The sequence below is a fragment of the Buteo buteo genome, chromosome 5, assembly GCF_964188355.1.
Source record: "Buteo buteo chromosome 5, bButBut1.hap1.1, whole genome shotgun sequence".
NCBI lineage: Eukaryota > Metazoa > Chordata > Aves > Accipitriformes > Accipitridae > Buteo > Buteo buteo.
Genome location: NC_134175.1, coordinates 6,667,930 through 6,679,915, shown reverse-complemented (window position 1 = coordinate 6,679,915; position 11,986 = coordinate 6,667,930). Strand labels below are relative to the sequence as shown.

The 11,986-nt window shown below is 40.1% G+C and overlaps 1 protein-coding gene across 5 annotated transcripts in view; it reads right to left on the bottom strand.

Moving 5' to 3' along the window:
• Window positions 1–26: 26 nt before the first annotated feature.
• The window catches only part of TNFRSF8 (TNF receptor superfamily member 8), a 29,053-nt gene continuing 17,093 nt past the window's right edge, over window positions 27–11,986 (bottom strand). For 3 of the 5 annotated variants that reach the window (XM_075027465.1, XM_075027466.1, XM_075027467.1), the window contains 9 exons: window positions 10,914–11,039; window positions 10,338–10,493; window positions 10,142–10,235; window positions 9,427–9,707; window positions 9,104–9,214; window positions 8,495–8,542; window positions 7,288–7,313; window positions 5,209–5,416; window positions 2,004–3,701 (listed from right to left, as the gene is read on the bottom strand). In XM_075027465.1, coding sequence (XP_074883566.1) covers window positions 3,457–3,701; window positions 5,209–5,416; window positions 7,288–7,313; window positions 8,495–8,542; window positions 9,104–9,214; window positions 9,427–9,707; window positions 10,142–10,235; window positions 10,338–10,493; window positions 10,914–11,039 — 1,295 coding nt within the window. In that variant the 3' untranslated portion in view covers window positions 2,004–3,456. Of the gene's footprint in view, window positions 1,044–2,003; window positions 3,702–4,763; window positions 4,949–5,208; window positions 5,417–7,287; window positions 7,314–8,494; window positions 8,543–9,103; window positions 9,215–9,426; window positions 9,708–10,141; window positions 10,236–10,337; window positions 10,494–10,913; window positions 11,040–11,986 lie in introns of those variants that run through there. The other 2 variants (XR_012650358.1, XM_075027468.1) reach the window with 2 other exon arrangements.

The window sequence follows — 11,986 nt, the reverse complement described above, 5'->3', positions numbered from 1 at the left end:
ATTACCAACAATTAAACATTTACGTACCAGACAAGAAAAGTGTGGCTATGGTCTAAAACCCATGCAATTTTTAATTCAAAGATTACCAGCATTATTAAACTAACCAACTATAATACATCTAGCAGGTTGCAATGCACATGATTCATCTAGAAAGGTGTTCCAGTAAAAAAGATTATATACAGAGCTGAAATATACAATTAGCTGTCATTACAGAACATCCTTTAACAATCACAGCCAGGTGACCATGGTTATTCACAATTTGTGGATACACAAATTAGCGTTCTCTAAAATGAAATAGAAGTTCCTGTATTTTTCTAGAATGAAGCGCATGCACTGGAAAACAATGAACTAAGCTGACTGGAAGTGAGGAAAGGGTGACAAGTATTTGTCCTACACAGTTTTTTCTTCTTCCTTGCCTTGCTGTTTTATGTCAATACTTGGTGACTTGACCTTCTGTTGCACAACAAGCACTTAAACAAAAAAATGTTCATTCTGTTTCCTTCTTCATCCCACGTAACTGCCACTGACATGGCGATACTGACAGCCAAAAGAAATTTCAATGCGAGCATTAGAAGCAGCTTATCTTCTGAATGAAACAAAACAAGAACAAACACAGAAGTACACAGAAAGGATTCACTAATTGCCTCTCTTGCAAGAGTCAATAGACAAACTAAAATATACAGTGGCAGCAGTTGTTTTTAGAAATTATTAAAATAAATGTTCTGGACTTGCAGAGAAGAGTAGAATTCAAGAAGTAAATACTGGAACTTACAACACTTGAAATGACAACCAGTTTTCAAATATACTACAGGTAGATTATCCATTGATGAAAGCCAGTGACTAGATCCCATAATGCTGAGATTCTCCCACTTCATCTCTGGGGCTGCGGTTCCAGAAAAGTATGAATTTCTCTTGATGTATTTCTTCAGTCACAAAATCTTGAGTAAAAAGCTTCCCATATATTGCGAGGCTTAATGGATAAACAAGATCCAGTGGATCTACTACATGGAGATTTTCAAAAAGCCTTTGATAAGGTTCCACACCTAAGGTGGTAGAAAAACAAAGTTGTCACAGGATTGGAGGAAAGGTAAGTTTATGGATTTGGTAAAAGTTTACAGGATACAAAAGTTATGGCTGTTTAAAAGGCAGGAAGGAAAGAGCACAACATAATGGTAATTTTTCAGGACAGAGAACAGTTAGCAGGGAGGATTGGTGGGGCCAGTTCTGTTCAATATCTTCATCAATGATCTGGAGAAAAGAGCACCCACACAATGAAAGTAATACTAAAATTCTCCAGGTACTTACATGACATATAGAGGCAAGTAAAGCCAGAAGGAGCTCATAAAAAGGAGGCAAATGAGCTTCTACATAGATAAACACAAGGCAATACATTTAGGGAAAAATAATCTAAACCAGGCGTACATGGTGCTGAATTCGCATCTAGCAGCTATTGCTCAGAAAAGTGATCTTGGAGTCATTCTTGATGGTTCTCTGAAATCATCTGCTTAGTGTGCAGGGGCAGCCAAAAAAAAGCAAATAAAATGGTGGGCATATTCTGGAGAGGTATTGAGAACAAAATATAGAGTATCATTTTGCCGCTCTTTAAAATCTTGGCCCACCCCTCTTCTTCAGTGCAGTGCATGGTTCTGGCCTCCAGATGTCCAGAAGAATGTAGTGAAGTTAGAGAAGATGTGGAAGAGGACAACTAAAATGACCAACGCAGTGGAGCATCTAACTTACATGAGAAACGTAAAAAGATGGGAACTCAGCTTGGAGGCTGAGGAGGATACAATCAAGAATCGTAAAAGCAACTCAGTATTGCACTACATGCTGTAATACAGGAAAACCAGTGGCACTCACTGAGATAAGAGGTCAGTTTAAAGGTGGTAAAAGTACTTCTTTACACAGTGAAAAGTAACTACCTGTAATCTGTTGCCACAGGTGCTTAATGGAGGCAGACTGTACCAGGAAATTCAAAAGAAAGAAGAAAAATTAATGGCAGTATGAATGAACGCTAAAGGCTAGGACAAACTCTTTTAACATCCTTAATCCAATTACAGCTGATGTTGCAGAACTATGAGGAATGCAAGCAGCAGATATTAACCAGGCTTATGTGCTCTTCCTAAATAGCATCTCTTACTGTGGCTGTCGGAGATAAAATGTTGGGCTTGTACTACTCGTCTGGCCCAAGGTGTTTTTTATGCCCTTATGTTCCTTTTGTGTGTTCTAAGACAAAAGACACTGAAGTTGCACAGCTGTTATTGCAGTACTCTGTCCAGGGTAAAACTACAAAGCAAGTAATTGGTTTTGTGGTTCCTTTTTTTGACTGTTAAGGCACACTTTGTCATCTTGTTAATTTTCCATTGTCCTGTGCAAAAATATAGTCAGCACTATTACACTTACAGTTATCAAACAAGCAGTGTGAGAGATTGAGAAACAGCATAATGCAAGCCAGTTGACCACAAAACGGATTTTTTTTTAAAGACTAGATATGCAAATCAGTATCAGCCTGATGATTATGAGCAATTCTAAACAAGGAAAGATTAACAATGTTATAGGAAATAACTGCTGTGCCTGTTTTTCAGTCCTTCCTTTTTGTAGAAAACTAGTTTATTTTCTTCTTTACCCTTTTTACAGACTCCACACTGGGCTAAACCCATAGTTCAGCCAATATCCAAATTTTCAGCCAGTTTGGCTTCCACCAGAAGAGGCCATTTTGTACACCTACCGATGATTTGAAGTAGTCAAAAAACATGAACCAGACTTCAAGAATTAGAAAGAATGGCCTAAAGTACAGTGGACTTCAACTAGTTTTATTTACCTTCTGTTTTCTGAGCCTGTGTGGCACCTTTTCATCCTATTTCCTCAAGAAATGCGAAGTCCACAAACTTAAGAGTTCTGTTTGTGTTAGGTAAAACTGAAATTGTCATTATTTTCATTCAAGAATTGAGGCCTTAAGAAAAATACCAGATGTTGCAAAATATATGACAAAATTGGAAGTACTGATAATACTGGAATAGACACAACATATGAAACATGGCTGAGTCTCAAGCTTAACTCAGAATTCTGGCCAGAATTTTCATATGATAATAGAAGTAATCAGACATAGTTTTCCATCCATTCCTTCATGCAGAGAAAGCAAGTTGTGAAACTTGAGTTGGCATCCAGATGTGCTCTGAATTTTGTAGCTTTGATTCAAATTTGTTTCCAGCACGATACAGGGAGAGAGAGGGAAAGAGAAATATTTGACGTCAGCTATGAAGGCCAACAGTTTGGATGATCCTCCCATTTGTTAGATAAAATAGGTTCTAGCACTCCTTGTTTGAATGTGTTTCAATGTTTTACCTGAGTTTTCAGGTAATCTAAGGCACTATGTGTTTACCTCCCTTGTCATAGATTCAGGCTTAGTGTCACACTGGATGTTTCTGTAGCTTCACACATCTTCTCAGTGGGTTATCACTTTTCAGTGGCAGTGGTGGGGTGATGAAATTCCTTTCCCTCTTCTTCCACAGGAACCGTTACATCATTCCCTCGAAAAGACTCTGTTTCCTGCTCTGGATAGTGCATTGCCAGTTCCTCTTCCACGTTTTCCTGGGCATCAACACTACTTTCACATCCTCTAGCAGCACAGTTCTTGCCACTAGGCACTTCTGAAATGGACCCCACAATAACAGTGTCGGCCTTCATGATGTATATTTTTTCTGAGGAAGGAAAAAACATAGTGCTGAGCGCAGTTAACAATCACTGCTGACCCTAGAGATGGTTCTTTTTCATGCAGAATTTTTATTTGGTACTCGGTTTTTCTTATCCCCCCGCCCCCTTGTTCTTTTTTTAATCAGAGGCATGCAGATCAAGCCTGTCACTGTGAAAACACAGAATTCACTAACCCACTAAAGCTTTTCGAATTCACACATTATAAGTTGTCTATTTCATTGTTTATTTATAAGGCGTTTTAAATTTTGAAATCAAACCACTGAATATACTAAGTGATAAAGAAGGCCTGCACATTTTGTACTACACTGTCTGGTTTTGGACCACTGTCAATGGGGCTCTGGGCATTTTAGATCACGTAGATCTAACTCCCGTGTGATGAAGCAGCTGCACTATAGCTAGGACTACAGGAGAAAGACAAATTAGAAAAGGCAGTAAGATGTTCACAAGAGTCTGTTAGAAGAACCAATTAATCAGGATCTGGGGAAGACAGATATGGAGAATCCAAGTTTTATACTCCTGCTGTTTCAAGAAGCAACAATACCTGCATTAAAAGTAGCCTTTGGGCAAGGATCAGCACTATACAGAAATTCTGGGTAATTATCTGGGGTCTTAGGACCTGCAAAGAAATTAGTTTCTTTCCAGCAGAGAATCAACTACAAAATTTTCTGGGTTAGACTTGAACCTTGTGTCCAACTTGTTGACCCTACTCCTTTACAAAAGGTAAATAAGGCCCTTGCTATGGCTTGGATCACTACATTTTATTCAGACATATGCTGCAGATCAGACAGTGTAGGTTATTGTTCACAATTGCTTGGAGATATTTGGGTATGGTAAGTCAAATCCTCACAAGCATCCCAAGTCCATCACTCACAGAAAAAACAGAAAGGGCATTTAGTAAGGGAAGATCAGCTCTAGTAATACCAAAAAAACCCTTCAAATAACCTCAAAATGGGGTTTGGAAACATTGCCAGAATGTCTCATGTAGACTGTGTCTCAGGTAACAATTCTCGCCCTGTGAGTAAGCTTGCTTGCCTGACTTTATCTCCTACCCTGTGCCATGGTCGAAGACTTTATGGGAACATATGGGAGACACATTTCAAGCTATTACTGGTGAAACCAAGAGAAGAAAATGATAGCTTGAGACATGTGAAGTACAACTGTCATTAAGTATTACAGCGTCATTTTCCAGCTGACATATTTTGGATTTCAAATTTCTTCTGCAAATTTACATCTTCTGCAATGAAAAAGAGGAACAAGAGCATTTTTCTGTCAGGTTCATAAGTGACTAAGGCAAATGTGAAAATAAGAAAGCATTATATTCAAATGAATAGATATACCAGAATTTGTGTTTCAAAAGTTCTGGAGATTCAGCCCCAACCTTTGTTAGACACTTTGGACACTTTGCAGCTTACTAATAATCTCAGAATGACATTATGCGCCCATGGTTGAAATACTGAAATGACAAAAGGAAAAAAGAAAAAAAGCAAGACTTACCAATTCGATTATTTGTGTGGTCTCTCACTCGAGAATTGATAGGGCAATCTGGAGCATTTCCATTGCTCTGTGTCACATCAGTCAGACTCAGTTCAGGACTATATGCTTTTTCTGTGCTGGAGACCAAGTTATTGTTGGTTTCCAAAGGGAAGATTCTGTCAATTAACTCTTTCTCTTCTGGCCCGCTGTCAGTAGTCAGTATGATCTTCTGCCAATACAAAGAGGAGAGTAGGAGTGGGGTGAATGTAAAAGCAACACTGTGAAGATTGCAATAGGTCTACAGAATCCTTCTATTGGAGTCAGAATAACATAATGTACTTCATGGCACCACTGTCACAGGGACTAAAAAATCTGAAAGTGCCTAACTGATATAGAAACATAAGTTTCTTTGAACTAGGTTCCTGCATCACTTAAGGCCGTATTTAAAAATAGCATTTCTAAGCTAAATTCACAGATTTTTTTATTATATTTGCAAGAATATACCTCACTTCCACTGAAATCCAGTTTCCTGGACCTGCTTGGATGCTTTACTAAGTTCCACTGCCTTGTCCGCAATTTAGATGCCGATGAACCTTTGTAAATCCACTTATTTGTTATGTTGACTTTTTGCCACAAGTCTTATACTGTATACTCTGTTGCAGAGTCTGCTGTCCTGTAATATAGTAACAGCTGCATTCTGGGGGGCTGAAGCTCAGTAGCACTTTCCAGCAAAAAGTATAACATCAGTAAGAAAGATAGATGCTGGAGGTAAAAATTTTAAGGGATTTGCTCAGAAAGAACTTCAAGATATTTTTCATATTTAGTTGTGAGATAAGTATCAGAGGACAAACACGTACAGATGTGTAATCATATGGTGAGAGAGTCAAACAGTCAAAACTGAAAATATATGGTTTACCTTCCTCTTAGATTTTGCAAAGACCTACCACACTCCTATGGAAAAACAAAACAAGCCAGAGGTTGAACTGGCTGAACTTCAAAATGGAATTGCCTCAGCAGAACCTCAGGTAGAAGAAAAAAGCTCAGACTAGCTATTATGTGAAGAATGAATTACCAACAGTCCTTTAAAAGAGGAGCCAGAATCTGAGAGAGGCTAACGGTCCTGCATCACAAATTTCTGATGGTTCCTAGCTCTGTTTCTGTTTCCACAAGGTTGGAAAAGGAAAAAAAAACAACAAACCACAACATAGTAAGATTTTGAAATGTGCAGTTTAAAACTCTTGCTCATGTCTGACTGACTATGAAAGCAAGAGTGCAAGCTCCCCACAATTCAGGAATTAGCAGTGACACATTGAAATTATGATAGCTGATTGCAACCAGATTCATTAGAATAAGTAGTATTTTGTATGTGCAGATGTGCAACATTTAAAAGCAAACTGATTTGAAAAAAAAAAAGGAAGAGTCTAGAGAGTGTTTTAGCAGATATAGACAATAAACTGTGAAGACTCAGAGGATGAAAGTTGCTGTAATTTCACTGAAAGTGGGGGAATCAAACAGAGCTATGATGATTTCAACAGCTGAGGAACTGCTTTCTGTTGTTACCATATTGACTGATGTTTGCCTTGTTCGTATGCAAACCATACTGTTAAACCAGAAGCTGGTCCTGCTGGAAAGTCTTCCAGACAAACAATACCCACTGTGTACCCATATTACACTCATGCCAAATCCTACAAAGATGGAAGGTAACATGGAGGGAGGCAGAAGAGTACAAATCCTATTGGTGTGACTGGAGCAGTAAGATAAAATGGGACAGACAAAGTTCTCCCAGAAGGTAGAAAAGGCATGTTCATCCTGTGATTTTGGATCTTGTCCCATAGAATGCAACATGAATGGCAAAAAAGCAAATCAAATACTCCCTTCACAAGCAAGACTGGCAGCATCACATTATTTAACACCACATTAAACAGCCCAAGATGTGAAAGTACCAAATCCTAGTACATCTCATCACTGCACCTAGGGGATGATGCGTTGCAGAGGGAAGTCCAAACAAAAAGGCTGGCACTCTTTAACAGGACATTTAAAAATATCATTATTTACATTGGAATGGAAAGTGATCTGTTTTGGAATATTGTTCACACTTACTGCGCATTTGTTCACTAAATCAGAACCTGCAATGGAAAGAGGAAAAATTATCAGAAGAAAATTCACAGCAATCACAAGAATGTTAATATTTACTCTGAAAGATCACCTAGCCATGTCCTAAACTACTCTACTGCCCAACCACTGAGGGCACACTTACATGACACGGCTGAGGTGAACCGGCAACATGTTGCTGCCAATACTGTGAGGTCCTGCTCTCCTCAAAGCCCTTTGTGGCCACCACTATCACTCTCCCCACACCACAGATAGTATTCATCTAATGAAATGATGAACTGATTAAACCTTCTTGATAAGCAGAAGACAGGCAAGCAGAAGACAGGCTTATTAAAAAGAAAAAAGTAAAAAAAAGTTAATAACTTTCTACTGGATTAACAAGTTGGATTAGTTTATCATGTGGTGGTCAGACGACTATTAAGGGGATGGGATTTTATGCAAGGATGGAGAAAGGGAACACTGGGAAAAGAAGAGAGGTGAGAAGAAGGGAGTGTACGGCATCCTTCTGTAGTACCATGAAGCTAGACAGGCTCAGGCCTGCTATCTAATTTCACCCTAACATGCAGCCACCTTTATTTTCAATGCATCAGCTCTATAATGCTGCACAGTAACAGTTCCTCCTGTGTAAGGCAAGTAAGGAAGCAAAAAATTCCATTTTGAGAAAATTAAGCTGCACACAAGAGGTTTTAAATTGTATTCCTGAATAAATGAGTATAAAAAGCTCTGATGTGTGGTGATGAGGAGAATCTAACACAACAGAAGAGAATAGATTAGTCAATGGAAATGGAAGTGCCGAGAGGGATTAGTTACTTGGGCAAAATGTGTGTACTCTAGGGGATCTGTACAGGTGGTATGGCTAACACCCACTTGTTTTGGAACACGTCTCTCACATTTGAGTGCCCAGAAATTAATTGGGTGTTTTTCCAGAAAAGCCTCCCTGCACTGACACCTCGCCCAACCATTCAGATGCAGTGGGAAAAAAGTGCCATCTAGTGGCTTGTCACATCCAGAGCATCACCTGCCTGCGCAGGACAGACAACAGGATTGGCTTTTTGCATGTCAGCAGAGATACACGTTTGACATGAAAAAGTTCCACGTTTTAAAAGAAAATTCCATAAAATAAAGTTCCATATTAAAACTATCCACTTATTCTTTAGACATATGGATTACAATTCCTCATCCATCGGTCACTCACCTTGAGATTTGAGTCTGGATTTATGTGAAGTGATGGAACGCAGATGTGCTAATAAAAGAAACCATTCATTTAGCAAAACTCATTGTGAAGCATACAGGCTCTAACAGCTTTACCACACCCACAGGCCTACAACCAACCTACAACATGCACATCATGCTTTCTATAAAAGAGGGAATGTGGTTCCACAGGAACACCCCACATGTAACTCTAGGCAAAGCTACAGAGAGTCGGTGTGAGTAAAAATCACTCTTCCTCTCATGCTCAAAGTCCAACCCCATTCCTGGAACCAACAAATACTCACAAAACACTTCAGGTATCATTTAATATTAGTGTCTGTGCTGAGAGAAGAAACCACTGGTTACCTTTTCCCCACCCAGCTTGTAGCATCTTCCTCCATAAATTCACAGCTGCTTCAATCTTTCTCTCATGTTCTCCAACATGCTGCATGAACTGTTTGCCTAAAACCCTTATCTGGCCCACCTGCACCAGGCAGTAGTGAACATTCTCTTCCCCAATGACCTCCACAAAATTTTGGGATATTTGAGCTCCCAGTTGGCATATACTTGGAGATCAAACAGCATGCTATGTATTACAGCTTTAAAAACTCACGCTTTCCTTTGAGGATGAGGATCCGCTTCTTGCACACCTTCCATTTCCAAATTAACAGCATGCCCACAAGTAGCACTATCACAGAGAGAACCACTGCCCAAAGAACTAGACCTACAGCACAGAAAGGGAAAGGGAGCACAGGAAAGGCTAAGAAAAGGCAGAGGGAGAACTATTAGTAGATCTGTGTGTTTGGACATAGATCCATGGACGTCATTTCACAAGTCATAGGGGATTTGCAGGAAGCTCCCACATAAAAATTGCATTTACCAAAGATATATCTAAATAAAACATGCTAGGCAGAGTAAATGCTTTATCTTTATTACCTCCCATTGTCGTCTCCCCCTTGGCTGAGGTGGGAAAAGTGCCAGCCAGAGCTTTCTCCTCAGGAGTTGAACTAGGGTTTTCAGTTGTTATGGCACTTAAAAGGATACTACCCATGGTCACCAGCTTCTCTTCAACCGTCCTTAGGTCAGAGTTATTTGTTTCATTGCTGAATCGCACGGACAAAGTGCTTGAGGTGAGGTAGGTGGGCAATCGGTCCAGGCAAACCTGATCATGTGTGGCATTTCCTTTGCTTAGTGCTATTTTGTTTAACTTGGCACAGCTAGGGAATGAAAAAGAAGAGTGTATCAGCGCTAGAGGAAAATGCCGTGGTACAAGATAAGAGTATTTTCCTCGTGGCAAACATCTCTTTGGTCATTTTTCTACCACCTGCATTTATTGCTTTCAGTGAAAAAGTCATTAACCTTCTTCTCACCCCTGTGGCATTAATTCTTGACCTGGATGCAAACCTGATACTCACACGCGTATGTAATTCTGCTGTACTTAGTAAACTAAAAATGAGGCAAGAGGGTTTCCTTCCTCCAGTACAGAGCTGTGCAACAGGTATAAAAACAGGCCTTCTAAACTCTGCACATAGGCCCAAAGCGATCCCATTGCCTCAAAGATAAATTTGTATACTTTGCACCAGAAGGGACAGGTGTCCCTTTTAGTCCTCTATTAGCTTTAGTTAGTCACTTTAAAGAACTATGGACTTACTTTGTGTGGGGCTTGCAGATGTCGGTGCTGGAATTTTGATCAGAGAAGGTCCCAGAAGGGCACTCTTCACAAGTAACATCATTCGTTGAGGTGCCTGAATAAAAATAACGACTGAGGACCAACCAACCAAAATGCATCAGGTCCAGGCCTATGGCCAAGATCAGAAAAGGTAAGCTAGACAGGTAGGAATTCCTACCTCTGACTTTGACTCCAAAACCAGGCTTGCAAAGAGTGTGCTGCTGGCATCGTATACAGGTGTTCAGAACAGGGGTTTGACAGAACAGGCCTGGTCGGCACTCACACACACGGCTAGAATTGAAGGAGCAGGGCTCTTTTTCCACAAGGTCAGATTCTGTGGGGAAGAAACAGATGTGGTAACAAAGGATCACCCTGCAATGAAAACGTAGATTTGGGGCCAAAGCTGAGCAACATCAGTTCAAAGGCTCAGGAAGCAGAACAGGCTGCTGGCACTCTTCGTGATGGCAACTTAAGTCACGAATAATTGGAGAAGCCTGTAGACAATGGCTTGTAATATAAGACAGAAAGCAGAAATCAGACTTGGATAGCACTGGATGAGAGAATTTTTAGGTAGTCCCAGGTCACACAGAAAGCGATACTGATTATGTGCAAGGTAGCATTTGGCTCTCTAAATCAGTAGCCAAGGATGGATAATTTTGCTGCTGGAAATTCTAACTGAATAAAATATAAACAAAGTGTAAATAAAATACAGAGAGAGAATATAACTGTGAGGTATGTGTGAGGGAAAGCAAACCTTTTGTGCATGATACACAAGCGTCACATCGTGGCTTTTGGAATGCTTCATTCACATATTGTTCGGGTCCACATCTCATGCAGTCTTCATCTGGGTCCCTAGGACATGCTTTCTTCTTAACATAGCCTGGAGAAAGAAAAAAAAAATATGCAGGATACCTGTTCAGAATCACTGGAGGCAACCATCCTGAAGTGTTCTTGTATGCTCATTTACCTGTTAGACACACTACCACAGTCATCTTCTCTTTGTGCCTGTCATTTGGTTTCTCTAGCACATTTTTGTCTTTCCTGTTCAAGTGTGAGGGGATCACAGCTGTCCTGTTACAGCAACACTATGCATAGTATTATCAGTGTCAGTATGGATTGCTGCAAAATGGGCACATAGGACCATTTGCTGACAGTTAGAAAAGACCGCGAAGTCTGCAGTGAGGGCAATATTTTCCTGCCACTACTAAGTTCCCAGGCAATTGTTTTTCATGTTTTCTTCTTGACTATAGCAATCGAGTCCTCATACTTTGCTACCTAAATCATCGCTTTTTCTTTCAAAAGCTGACAGAATCGCCTAGGTGTACATGGATTCATGCAGGGACAACCCCATCTCCCATGTTCAGAATGGGAGGTTACAAGATGGTAGGTACTTTTTGAGCTGTGCCCTACATACCCCTAGCAGATTTGCAGTAGGTTGCTTTCTGAGCAGTCCTACTAATTTTACAGTTGCCTTGGCAGTTGTGAGATGGTTTGATTTTCCAGTTGTTTTCCTTTAAACAAATCAAATTACATATCTATGTCTTTCTGATGCTGGATGCATAAGCTATACACTTTCTCTGCTCAACACTTCCAACTCACCTGGACTCATTGCTCACAGTTTGTAGGCACACTACCCACCCTGGATCTCTTGAACCTTCTGTGTACATGCAGCATGCATGAAGTTGAGCAGCTAGCTGAATTAGATGACCTCTGGAAGCCTTTGCCAAACCTAAGCTATTATATGACTTTATATCTGATAATCATTGTCTAGTGACCAGCTTTTAAAAGCATCCATCTAGCAAGCTAGGTACAATAACCAGCTAGGAG